The sequence below is a fragment of the Gymnodraco acuticeps genome, unplaced genomic scaffold, assembly GCF_902827175.1.
Source record: "Gymnodraco acuticeps unplaced genomic scaffold, fGymAcu1.1, whole genome shotgun sequence".
Classification (NCBI taxonomy): Eukaryota; Metazoa; Chordata; class Actinopteri; order Perciformes; family Bathydraconidae; genus Gymnodraco; species Gymnodraco acuticeps.
In genome coordinates, this window is record NW_022990214.1 from 1800178 (window position 1) to 1813622 (window position 13445).

Sequence of the window (13445 nt, forward strand, 5' to 3'; positions counted from 1 at the left end):
GCACGGACCTTACAGCTGTTCTCTCTGGAAACATCGTGACGCGATGAAAGCAGTTTCTAAAATAATATCCAGGGGATGCATGCAGAGCTGTCATTGGCTGAGATAAGTCCGGCCATGCGTCACGCCTCCACCGTTCCCGGAAATGCATCCGCGGAGGAGCAACCATCAGTTTATCCTCGGTGAGAGCCTCCTCGACGCTCGATCCTCGGTCCTCGATGTGCATTTAGAGAAATTAGATGTCCTTCAAAATGGCGCGCTGAAATTAATTTCCGGGTCACTACCGGAGGACCGAGGAGGGGAAATTTGAGTATTGAGAAACCTCTAAGGTGAATACAAAATAAAACAGGAAGTGGAATAACTAAACTAACAAAAAACATTTAACACAGTTGCCGACGCACAACAAACTTTTGTAATAGTGAAAGTATTGGAACATGCAATATTTTTGTGAAAAATACTAAATTCAAACAACAACATAGTAGAGTACACTGCAAACTGCACAACACCAAACAAGTCTTCCATTGTCATATTTCGTTTTTCTCTTTGTCCAATATCATGTTAAACAAATATACACACAACAGCAGTAACACACAATCTGTAATAAAATCACAGCGTTCTCAGGGCACATGACGATAATGATCATTCCAGTTCCGGATCAGCCTGTGCCAATCGTTTCCAAACCAGTTTCAGAACTAATTTGATTCAGTTGAACGTATATTCACAAAGGACCAGTGGATGGGTTTATAGAAGTGTATTCATTTTCAGCCCAATCAGTACGACGTCTCTTTGATGATGTTGGTGGAGAGGGTGTGGTTGCTGGAGATACTGATGGAGTGGCGGGTTAAGGGATGAGGGTGCATCCTGGGAGTTTGGCGGCAGGGCACGCAGAAGTAGCGCAGCGTGGAGAAGAAGATCTGCCGGTAGGTGGCCGACACCAGGTTGTAGAGGATCGGATTGACGGCCGAGCTGACGTAGAACAGGATGTTGGTCAGCATGTAGAAATAGTGGTAGAAGTCATACAAGTCACTGAGAGGAAAGAGAAGACAGAAAGCCATTGGTATATGTAAATATGTGGCATGTTGAACCCCAATGCTTTCTTATATGATTTTTTATGTGCACTTGTTTCAAGACTTTTGAAATTAACTTGAATTTAAAATTGAGTACTATAAACGTTAACTAGTTCCTTTTAATCTGTATCAACTGAATTTTGAGCTAACTTATTTTTCTCACACTGCCTGTGCTGCAGCACCTCTTTTCACCCTCTGTCCAGTCTGCTCTGATTAGTTAGCTAGACGGCTGTGTCGTGTTGGAAAAAAGTACATAGATGTACTGCCCTTACCCTATCACGTGCAATGTGTTGGAGCGTTAGCCAACAGAAGCACATATGTTACATAGTGATGTCACTATGTTTTAGGCGTAACAAAGGAGTCCAATGGGGGGGGGAGAGAGAGAAAGTGTTTGGAAGACAAACTCTGGAACACAGGGATGTAAGCCTTTGCAGACCATTTCCATGCATAACAACTAACATAACACACTACAGGAAAGGGAACACCCCCAAAAAGCATAAAAGGGCCTCTGTCAGTGTTAACTTTCACACTGTATAAACACATATGAGCTGCTGTAATCTGGGCCACCATTTCAAGTTGGTCATATGTAAATTCCTGCCCTGAAGCACAATCAACACATAGGGTGACTGTAAAAAAAATTCTGTGTAATGAGATTAGAGAATAACAGCTTTATTCTCCTGGGAAGTTAATTTAAAAAAAAAAAAAACATTTGGTGGAGAATCAACTGTCGTAGAAGATTTGTTCAGCCAACCAGAGAGAGTGATGACTGCTGAGAATGTATTCATCTAACCCAATAATCTTTTCTTTGGATGTCACTGTTCATTTCAGGCTCTGCTGGTCCACTACTAGACATACTTTCAAAGTCATTAAGAGTAAAATGTCTCCAGGTTTGCTGTGCAGGCTTCCCACTATTTTCTGGTGTATTCATAGTGTAACAAATACAGGGAAATGATGGGAAGAAGAAACATTTTCTCCGCTGGAAGTGCATTTGGCAGGCATTCTACTGTTTCCAATGCAAAATATATTTAATTATATGCAATTTTATGTATTTGCTCTGCCATACACAAGTGAGGTTTTTAACTGAGTGTTGTGACTGTCCCTCTAACTGCAGTCAGACAGGAGAAGGGAGAGGAAGCTACACAGCAGGAGAGGAGCATTATGGATATGAAGATTACATAAGACAGGATGACAAATGGGAAAACAAACTTAAATGGACTACAAATTACATCCTCTAAAGTTTGCAGATATTATATTTCTCCATTTATGTTTTGGACACATTTGTGCCTCAGACTGCAGGTTTCCCATGGCAGCAGTTGACAGATACTTGCAAATCATTGTTCATAGGATTCATGCTTTAGTGGTGTGTTACTTAGAGGAGCGTGTAATAATGATATATCCTATGAATGTTGATAAAAGGAAGTGACTTTCCCTTTTTCTAAAAAGCCCACTGGCATTAACTATCAACCATTCATGATGAGATGCCTGTTCCTTTCAGCATTTTGGGGGAAGTCTTAATGCGTTTATATTGTTTTTCCACTCTATAAGTACAAGCTAGCAAGCTAGGCTTCTTTAGTGTTCGCTAAATAAACTCATTGCCACAAGAGATACCCTTTCTTTGATGTTCTTTGTGCATAAACAAGTGCTTTTCCTCCACTTGTCCATTTTCAATTTGTGCGTTAGAAAAAAAGCTATAGGAAACACTGGAAAATAGGGGGGGGGGGGGTAGTAACAACGCTGACCCTGTCTTGCAATGACATTTTTAATTATATCCACCCCATGATTAATATCCAACATGTATTGGATTCTGCCTTTCCCAGTGGTACTCCCCCATAGGTGTACTTTTAGTGATGGCAAATGACCAGAAGGGTGATTTTGTAAACAGCAACAGGGCTACATCGGACTTAAAGATTAACAATGTAAGCCCCCCGCTGTTTAACAGTCTGTGTTGCCTTTGGAGATGAATTGATATGATGAACATTATGAAGGGCCCACTCACTCCCTCAGTCTGTCAGACCCAAACATTCCATCCTGCCATTGAACACTAATGTACGTAACACTAACATTGTATGAACAAAAAAATCTAAAGCATATAAGTATGGCCAAATAGGTTGATAAGACGAAAAAGGCTTACAGTATGAATGATAAACAGTGTATACTGATACAAACATTTGCATTTTAGTTGCAGCAGAGACGATTCCCAATGAACATGACACACATACTTAGAGATATAATGTAGTAGTTATGCAACTCTTTGTGGAAAATGTTTGTCTATTTAGAACCTTCAAGTAACTTAGTGTCTTGATATTTTTGTACTAATATTCTGTCTGTGGTTGTTTAGCTCCTTTTTCATCTGTATTCCGTCTCTCAGACGTCTTTCTGTGTCACATGTTCTAGCTGTTTTGGCCGAGGGGCCCTTAAAACCTTGGGCACTGGGCACAGTCACCGTTCAGTAATCAATCCATGCTCTCGCTGGATTATATAGTATTTCATTATGTGCACAGCCAAAGCAGGATGATTGGATATTAAACAGGGGGATATGTAACACAGCTTGATACACACAGATAATAGACTCTTGAGTGAAAGCAAAAGGGTTATAGGTCATAACACATCAATGACCTCACACAGTGGAGATACTCCCACGCGATATCTCAGTTACTAGAATCTGGGGTATTGATCTATTCCGCTTATGCAATGGACAAGGGTCATTGAAGCATGCAGAAAGTCAATGCAGTGTGTGTCTGTCTGCATACAGGGACACCATTAAAGATGAATGAGGGAAGGATTGGAAGGGACGGTTGACCTTTTTGTTATATATACTCAGGTAATTATGTGGTTTCTGCTCATGTAATGGAGGATGACTGATGGAGATGGTGTTGCCTGTCTTTTCTCCAGTAGAATTTGATAGGAATCTCTCAAACTGCTCACATTTTTCATTATAATTACACACGACATAGGACAATCTGTAGACCTCAGGTGCAGCATTTTTCAAAACCGATGATTCTGTGACTCATGCACATCAGTCAGGTTCCTCTTGTAGCAGATTCACAAATGACACGCCTCGCTGCCATGGGTTTATCAGAGAGGAATACTATTTCCAGGCAAGAAAAGCAAACATATTTCACCGGTCGAGACTGTTAGCAATCCCTGTGATGCTTCGCTTGGTGCTTCTTTAAAGAAAATAAGCTTAATTATGCAATGCGCCCCCCAAAAACGATAGTTTTTTTCTATTATTTAGGCATTGCACCACTGATTTGGGAAAATGGAGCCCTGTGTTTGTCTTGTCTTAAAAACAAGCTCTCCACTGAACTAGGTGCCTATTAGATTGAGGACAGAAAAACTTCTAAAAGAAAGAAAGAAAATCAGCAAATGAACAGTGGACTCAGACAGATCTCACAGAAATTGTGAGTCCACAAACTATTAACACGTACTATGTTCAAAAATGATGGTCTTGAACCAAGAAACAAAACTAATGGAAGGTCAATTACAGTTATTCGCCATGGTGGACACACATTTCGAAGGTCAACGATGAAAAAACATTTAAAATCAGAGTCAGGCAAGCAGAACAGAAAAAATAATCTGGATGTCCTTCCAACTGATTTATGACTGAACCACCTTTTTCTTATTGCTGCCTATTACCAGGAAGAATATGAATATTTTGATTACTAAAAGAACACTCGAGTGTAGGCTATTTCAACAAGTGAATAATAATGATTGATTTTGGCCTTTGAATCGGATTGGCTCCATAATTTGTTTTCTTATTCCCTGGCACATGCTGTACCCTTGTGCCAAGTTTCATGTAAATCAGGCAAGTATATTTTCTGTAATCCTAATATTTGAAAAAGGAACAGCTGCTCATATCTGATGGCAACTTCATTGGACTCCTTTGTTTACTTCAGTAACATTGTAACATCAATGTGTAACACTTGCACTTCTGTTGGCTAGGGCTCCAACATTGTATGTAAGGGGCGGGACATTTCCGACATCTCTAAGCAGTGGACCAATCACAACAGAGCTGGTCAGCTAACCAATCATAGCAGAATGGGCTCTGGTTTCAGACAGAGGGTGAAAAAAGGTGCTGCAGCACAGGCAGTATGAGACAAATAAGGAGCTTTTTGAACATTAAAGCATGGAGACATGTCACTGTAGAGACACTTAATATGAACCTGAGAATAAGCAGAATATGTCCTCTTTAACACAATCATGGACAAGCAAGCTCTTTTGGAGCTCAAAAGATGCACATTTTCAAAGTGTCTCACAGTGTTGTTTTTTAAGGCCAAACAGAGATCCCTTGCTAATTCCTTGCAAATATTTCAACCCGGTCTCATGGCATTTCGTGTTATAGTCACGAAATGTAATCTATTGATTCGTGTTCACCAACACGATTTTCAAAGCAATGTATTTCTATTGGTAGTATGTTTCGTGCCTGCAGCACGTCTTTTTGTCCGGTTGGGTCTTGGAAGACCGGAAGCTGTGTGGTTCATAAAAACATTTTCTTACTCAATATCAAGCCACAATTATTGTTTTTATTTTAAATTGTATAATGTCAGACTTTCATGCCGTCCGTGAGGAAAATAAATGGGGCTCAAAATACTGAATTCTAAATCTAATCAGCATCTTGATATGCCACACCTGTGAGGTGGGATGGATTATCTCGGCAAAGGAGAAGTGCTCACTATCACAGATTTTTTCAGATTTGTGAACAATATTTGAGAGAAATGGTTATTTTGTGTATATAGAAAATGTTTTAGATCTTTGAGTTCATCTCATGAAAAATGGGAGCAAAAACAAAAGTGTTGCATTTATATTTTTGTTCAGTGTATATATCCATGGTCAGGACCGACAGTCGGAGCAGCTCATTCGAACACAGGAAGCTGTATTTTTTTTACCGGTTATTTTTCATTTCAAAATAAGAGTTCATTCACATTAAAGACAAGAAACATAAATAACACATCCAATAAGAGCCAGGGGGTTAAACTAAATTACACAAAATAATGAAAGAGGCATTAAGGAGCTTTCTTAAAATCATACACATTTTGAAATATCATTTTCCAGGACTGTTTTTTCTAAGAGATAGAAAAAACTATTTTAATTCATTAATAAAACAAAAAAAGGATGGCTTGATACCTTTCCAATAACAGCAGTGTATATGATTTTACCCAAAATAATAATTATATTAACCAAATATATTGAATATTGAAGATTCAATATTATCAATATATATAATATTTTGAAGACATGAATATCTGTTAATTTAAGCAACAACCAATCTCTCACATTAGACTAAAATAATGTTCCATGTTGTTGATATTCAATTTGTAAATTAGAAAAAGAACATGGGTCTACTTCTAATTTAAAACCTTAAATTCAGAAATTCAGAAACCGGGTAGATTTATGAAATGAGTCTTGTTTACTTTAGGGAAAATAGGGCATTTTATAAAATAAAATTGAGCAGTATAATGAATGTTGTTAACACTGTAAACTGGACAGTTTTTTAACCCGCAACAACCAGCGGTTGATAAACGCTGTGAGAATAGGTCGGCGGAGAGCATTTCTCCGCGATCTCAACTCGTCTATTACCAACGTTCAGGGAGCTCGCATAAACACCATATCACAACGTGCTTTGCGGCTAAAACATCCAATCACCGAGCTTCAACCATAGCTGAGGGTTATTGGTAATCAGTTCAGTGGGTGTATCGCAATGACGCTCGAAATGTCCCATATATAGGCCTACGCCTGTTTCCAGTATTGTTTATGACGAATCTATTTTGTTATACATACATTCCTTCACATTTTAATTTTAATTTACATTAAAGTATTTTGTGAGGCCTTCTAAATTTGTTTTAAATATAACAAGGGTTCTAGTTGAAGAGTTTGTAAAGCTGTTGCCTGGCAACGCAATTCTGTTGATAGTTATGGCTGATAAGGCTTATTACTGTTTTGATATTTTAAACCACAAACCGATGGAAAAAACCCACAGCAACATAGAAAAGACGGTCATAACATGACCCGGCGCTCTAGTTAATAGACAAAATAATTTCATACATAATATTATTAATGATTTTATTTTGAAATTCAGTTCCTGATGGACGGCAAAAAAGCCTGACATTATATAATTAAACAAATAAATAAAAACAAGGATAATTGTGTGTTATTGTTGAGTAAATAACAGTGTGTTATTTAGAATTCAGTATTCTGAGCCCCATTTATTTTCCTCACGGACGGCATAAAAAGTCCGACATTATACAATTTAAAATAAAAACAATAATTGTGGCTTGATATTGACTAACGGCGTGTGTTGCCGCTTCAACGCTTCTGCCCATTCACTTTCAATGGGGTGACGTCACGATTCGCCAAACTGCATTGTGGGAGCAAAGAGTAGCTTCTCTCGCGGTGCTCGCTGCAAAAGTAGAGCAATGTTCTACTTTTGACGCCTCGATGGAGGCGTCAGCCAATCGAATCATATGCCAGTACAAGCTCTAGCCAATCAAACCGCGTGCTTGTGTGTCTGGGGCGGGAGATTCATGTGATTGGTTGTTGGTCGAGTTTCAACCCCCCCCGGCAAGCGACAATGCACGTCGCCGTGTGTAGGGGCCGTAAGAAAATGTTTTTATGAAACACACATCTTCCAAGACCCAACCGGACTAAAATACGTGGTGCAGGCACGAAACATACTACCAATAGAAATACATTTCTTTGAAAATCGTTCTGTGTGACACGAAAAAAATGGGAAAATCGTGTTGGTGAACACGAATCAATAGTTTACATTTCGTGACTATAACACGAAATGCCGTGAGACTGGGTTGAATATTTAAATGTGTCCATGTTAAGCAATGGAGAAATAAAGTGCATACAAAACTGCTGACAAATGGCTATAAAAGCTTTAATCAACAGGAGCAGGCAGATGAGCTCAATGTTTTCAGCTCATTGTTTTCCTCAGGCAGCAACACAGAGGAAACCATAGTAACGTCCCATTGCCCATCTTTCATATTGAGTGGAAATACAAGGCTTTCCCAGCACTAACACTCATTTGCTGAATTGGTGTCTTTTCAATTGAATTAGAAAAACCATATGCAAGGCCTATACAGGACAAAATTGTTAGAGGGAGACAGCAAGACAGAGGATGAGAATGGTAAATGAAAGCAATCTCATCAGGAAGATGTATCCATCATGCTCCTCTCCGTCAGAATGCTTTTAACTGATGACCCTCTGACAGAGGGAGCCAATATCTGTGTGTGCGTACTTGGGTTTCTGCTACGTGAAGATCATTGTGTGTGTGTGTGCACTCTGTAAGCAGCGTTGGTGTGTTTCATCAAACATATCAAGTGAGCAAACAAACTGTTATACTGGAGGTTCGCTCTCACGAGAGATTGAGAAAGGAATCATTACTTACACGGACCACTCAGAAATGTAGCAAAACATCAGGCGGCGAGCGTGATAGGGCAGCCAGCAGACCACGAAGGCTATGACCACCGCTCCTGGACAAAAGGGAGAGAGAGCAGCAAGTGTCAAGGGGAAGACTAAAGTAGAATGATAAGGACCATTGTACTATTTACACAAAATAAGCTTTATGAAGCTTGAGAATAGGGGCCATATTATTACATTATAATGTGAATGTTGTATAAACACGCATAACAAAATGCCAGCAAAAGCTTCTATTTATGCCAAGCAAAGCTTTGCTGCCCAAGACAACTTACAGCTAATGTTAACTAGCTCTCCTTCCTTACGTTACCCAGCTCTCATTCTAGTTTATGTTAACTAACTCTCCTTCCTAACGTTACCTAGATCTCCTTCTAGCTAACATTAACTAGCTCTCCTTGCTAATGTCACCTAGCTCTCATTCTCGTTTATGTTAACTAGCTCTCCTTCCTAACTTCACCTATAGCTCTCCTTGCTAACATTACCTAGATCTCCTTTTAGCTAACATTAACTAGCTGTTTTCCTGTCGATACCCAACACTGTGGTTTTTTCTACAATTAACAGTTTGCATTATCATTGCGAAATGTACAGTGAGTCCATTGGACTTGTAGATAGTGAGTTTACTGAATAAAGAATACAATCTGGCAGGCTTGTAGAATAGGGTGACCAGACGTCCCCGTTTTCCGGGGACAGTCCCCGTTTGTATTTTGCCTGTTCCCGGTTGAAACTGTCCCCGGAAATGTCCCCGTTTTTTAATATACGTTAAAAACACATAGCAAGGTGAAATAAAACGTTTAATGTCAGGAAACACTGGGTAAACAGACTGTGGTCAAGCCAGCCCCCACTTCGGAAAACACAGTCAAGCCCGCACATTGTATTGCGGTGCGTGAATATCCTATGCATTACGGTAGAGGCCTGTAAAAACTGCCTTCAAAATAAAAGTGTTTACTCGGTCAATAACAAATATACCTAAAAAACACACCAAACATATTCATATATACTGGAGCTTAAATTAAGAAATACATACTATATAATGTGATCAATAATAATTTAAAACAAACTACGTATAACTACCACATTATAACTGAGTGAATGTAAAATGTAAGGATACAGTTATGAAGACATATCTGACATTTCCACTGGGTGACTAATTTAGTGGGAATGCTGTTAACAGCATTCCAACTAACTGTTATTCTACGCACGAAAAGTTTATTATTCAGCCGACTTATTTTGCCGCGCTTCTTCTCCCGCATTGAACATCGCAGAAACTCCGTTCAAACATAAAAACGTTCAGCTCGGTCGGGAATCGATGGCTATTACTTTTCTCATTCATAACTTTCATAATTCCAGAGATACATCCCATAATACATCACATTTTTAACCATTGAAGTCAATGGAGAAATTCTTCAACTTCAACAAATCTTCATGCGACTTCAACTGCAAACTGTTCCTTCATACTTTCACTCAGAAACCTCATTCCAAATTTAAAATGTTACACATCTTTCTGACATTATTCGTGTAAAACAACTTTTAAATCTGATTCTTACTTTTAGAGATATTAAACATTGTTCAGACCTTGTTAAAGAGGTTTTCTTCAGATTGTAACATTAACTAGAGTGCGTGATGTCACAGCTAGAGGGTAAACAATCTTGAGATTTGCCTATCTTTTTTTAAAACTGCCATAATTCCCAAACCCTACATTCCTGAGACATAATTTTTCATAACAAACGTAGGAAAACATCTCGTAGCTTGAAAAATGACAAATAATTAAGCAAAAATAATTAAACAAAATGCCTCTTGATGGCATGAAGTGACAAAAACATTCAACATTCCTCCATTAAAGCCCATTGTAATTTCAGGCTGATATTTCCTCACGGTAGCAGCCGCATACCTTTAGCTAAACTGCCAAAAAGGCCACATTATTGACCTGAAAGTACACAAACATTACACTTCAGATACTCAACTTCCTTGACATGCTTCACGTTTTGAAATTTCCCAGATATCTGTTACGGTTCTTCCACAAAACGTCCACATGTAAGAGGTTCATCTCATTCAGAACAATGGAAACCTGTGATCTCTACAGAGCTCGTTAGTTCAAATATAAACACCTGTGTAATGGAACACGATGATGTCATCACTCCAACTGACATGCTCAGAGCAGCAGACTTCAGATAGCAGTGTGCTAACAGTCCAGCCGTGAAGACATCTACGGGACACTTTTGAGAGTTCTTCAAATGCCATTGCCATGGCAACACAATGCTCGCCTTGAAACACGGTTTTCTCATAACTTCAGTGAAAATACTCCAAACAGCCCAGAACTTCACAGGTTTGGTAACGATGCAGCCATCAACGAATCTAAGCGTAGTATGGGGTGTCATCAAATGCTGTTGCCATGGCGACAGATCATTCGCCATCAAGTTAGTTCAGAAGTTTGCAGTTCAAATATTCTGCTGCTTTTCCAAGCCTTTTTACTTTCTTTTCTTCTCTCATCACACATTCAAGCCCCCAGTGTTCTTCTATCATTTCAATCTAAATTATTCACTTTCTTCTTACACATTTCATTTCAGCATAGCAGTTTAGCGTCAGCTTTTTTTTTTCAGATTTTCAGCATAAAGCATTCCCACGAGCAATTTCTTCCGGAATTGCATTCTCTAGTTTTAATTTATGTTGACACCATCTCACAACATTCCTAAAATAACATTACTTTCTGAAGCACAATTTAAAATGTATGCTGTTTAAAATCTAAAATTAGATCTATTATCCATCTATATTTTGATTATTATTTATTGGAAACTGTCCATAATCAAAGAGTCATTCGAAGTCAATCAAATACTTATTTCATTTCAGGGTGATAGCAGGAGACCCCATCTAGTCAATCAGAGAAAATCCGGACAATCTGATGTAGAGTTTCAAAATAAAATACCTTTGAAGTCTCATATATGAGCTGTCTTTTACGGAGCCCCCTAGAGGACATGGAGAAGAAAAAAATAAATAATTTGAACAGAAAAAAAAAAAAAAATGTTTTGCGAGATCTCGCAAAACCTTTGCGAGATCTCGCAATACTTTTGCGAGATCTCGCAAAACCCCTTTGCGAGATCTCGCAATACTTTTCATTTAGTACTTCCTGGTCAGTTCGGCTGCTACGGCAACACAGAAACCACAACAATGGAGTGGTTCATCGATTTTACTTTGAGCTTGGCCTTAAATATAAAGATATAACATCAGTGCTTGGCAATAAGCACGGGTTTCACACATAGACTGTATATATAAAGGGTTTCACATAAGTGAAGACACCTCAAGAAAACACTCGGAGCGAGGGGACGTGCACGTTCCTCTGAGCTGAGTTATTGACAGATTCGAATTTCGCGGATCAATAACTCATGAACATAACGTTGTAAAAATACAAACAACATGACTTTACAATCATAGCAAGGTAGACAACGAGCTACAGAGTCGTTTGTATCAGAACAGTTCGATACGCGCCGTCATCCGAGCTAAACATCAATAATTTGTCACAATCCGCAGCTGGAGGAGGGAGAGGAGTGCTTAGGGACCGTCTACAAACTGCAACGGGGTTTTGCGAGATCTCGCAAAAGTATTGCGAGATCTCGCAAAGGTTTTGCGAGATCTCGCAAAGGTTTTGCGAGATCTCGCAAAGGTTTTGCGAGATCTCGCAAAACATTTTATTTTTATTTGTTTTCAAAAAAAAAAATTGTTCTTCTCCATGTCCCCTAGGGGGCTCCGTAGTCTTTCCTTCTGTTTGTATCCAACAGTTAAAATGTTCGAATTACATTGAACCAGAATTGTCTCCCTTTTTTCTTTAACAGTGAAGAAAATTGGATATGTTAATCAGATGTTGACCGCAAAACTCAAAATGTCCCCGGTTTTCATTTTGAAAATCTGGTCACCAAATTGTAGAAGGCATCACTGCCAATTACCTGACTAAAATAATATTAATGCGAAGGAAACGGACACATATTCCAACTATTACGGCTTCAAAGGTAGTGAGAAATCACTTTGTGTCTTTTCTCTTCTCATCTGAAGGATCTACACTTTGTTGCCAATGGTTTCCCTAAAATGAACTGGAGGATTAATGGTGGAGAATCTAGCGCAGTGGTTCCCAAACGGTGTGCCGCGGCACACTGGTGTGCCGTGAGGCAAGTCCGGGTGTGCCGTGGGATTTGTGACAACCATACATTATTATTGCAATATACAACTACACAAAAATAATATTTTTTTTATTTACTATAATATCAGTACTTTGTAGGTTTATATGTACGTAATCTGCGCGACTTGCGCGTCCACATCTCCACGTGCAGTGCTGCATAAACATGGCTGAGTCAGCGATAACTTTCGAGGGGTGGGAGGTATGCCCATTATTTTGAGTTTGTCCGAAGAATAGACAGGAATGTGACGGTGAGGTGCAAACTGTGTCCAGGCCAGAAGCTGTTATCCACTGCTGTAAACACCACGTCAAACCTCAACAAGCACCTGCAAAGAACACATGCTAAGGTGAAGCTACCGCACAGCTATTTGTTGTTTGTTTATATCACGTCGTCTGTTCTTCTTCTCTGTTTTCCGGTTGTTGCCTGTTTTGAATGACAAATACACACTACCGCCGCCTGCTGGTAAGGAAAGTTATTGCCACTCAGGCATGCGCAAGTTCGTACGTGCTCGGCGAGTAAAGTAACGAGTTACTTTATGTAGATAGTAACGAAGTAGTGTAATATATTACTTTTTTTAAAGTAATATGTAATATATTAAAAATGTTTAGTAACGACCCCATCTCTGGAGTTGGCGTTCTCTACTCTGATTTACATGAAGAACAACAGGAGGTCACGGAACTCACGGCTCTCTGTTGAACAGGACTTGCGAGTGGCCCTCTCCTCAGTGCCACCAAGGATAAAAAAAATCTGCGCGCCCCGACAGGCACATGTATCTCACTAATTTGTAAGTCGGCAAAAA

At 39.2% G+C, this 13445-nt stretch overlaps 1 protein-coding gene across 1 annotated transcript in view; it reads right to left on the minus strand.

The window, feature by feature from the left end:
• Positions 1-248: 248 nt before the first annotated feature.
• The window catches only part of ntsr1 (neurotensin receptor 1 (high affinity)), a 68408-nt gene continuing 55211 nt past the window's right edge, over positions 249-13445 (minus strand). The window contains exons 3-4 of the mRNA XM_034218510.1: positions 8455-8539; positions 249-1023 (exon numbers count right to left, since the gene is read on the minus strand). Coding sequence (XP_034074401.1) covers positions 768-1023; positions 8455-8539 — 341 coding nt within the window. The 3' untranslated portion in view covers positions 249-767. The remainder of the gene's footprint in view (positions 1024-8454; positions 8540-13445) is intronic.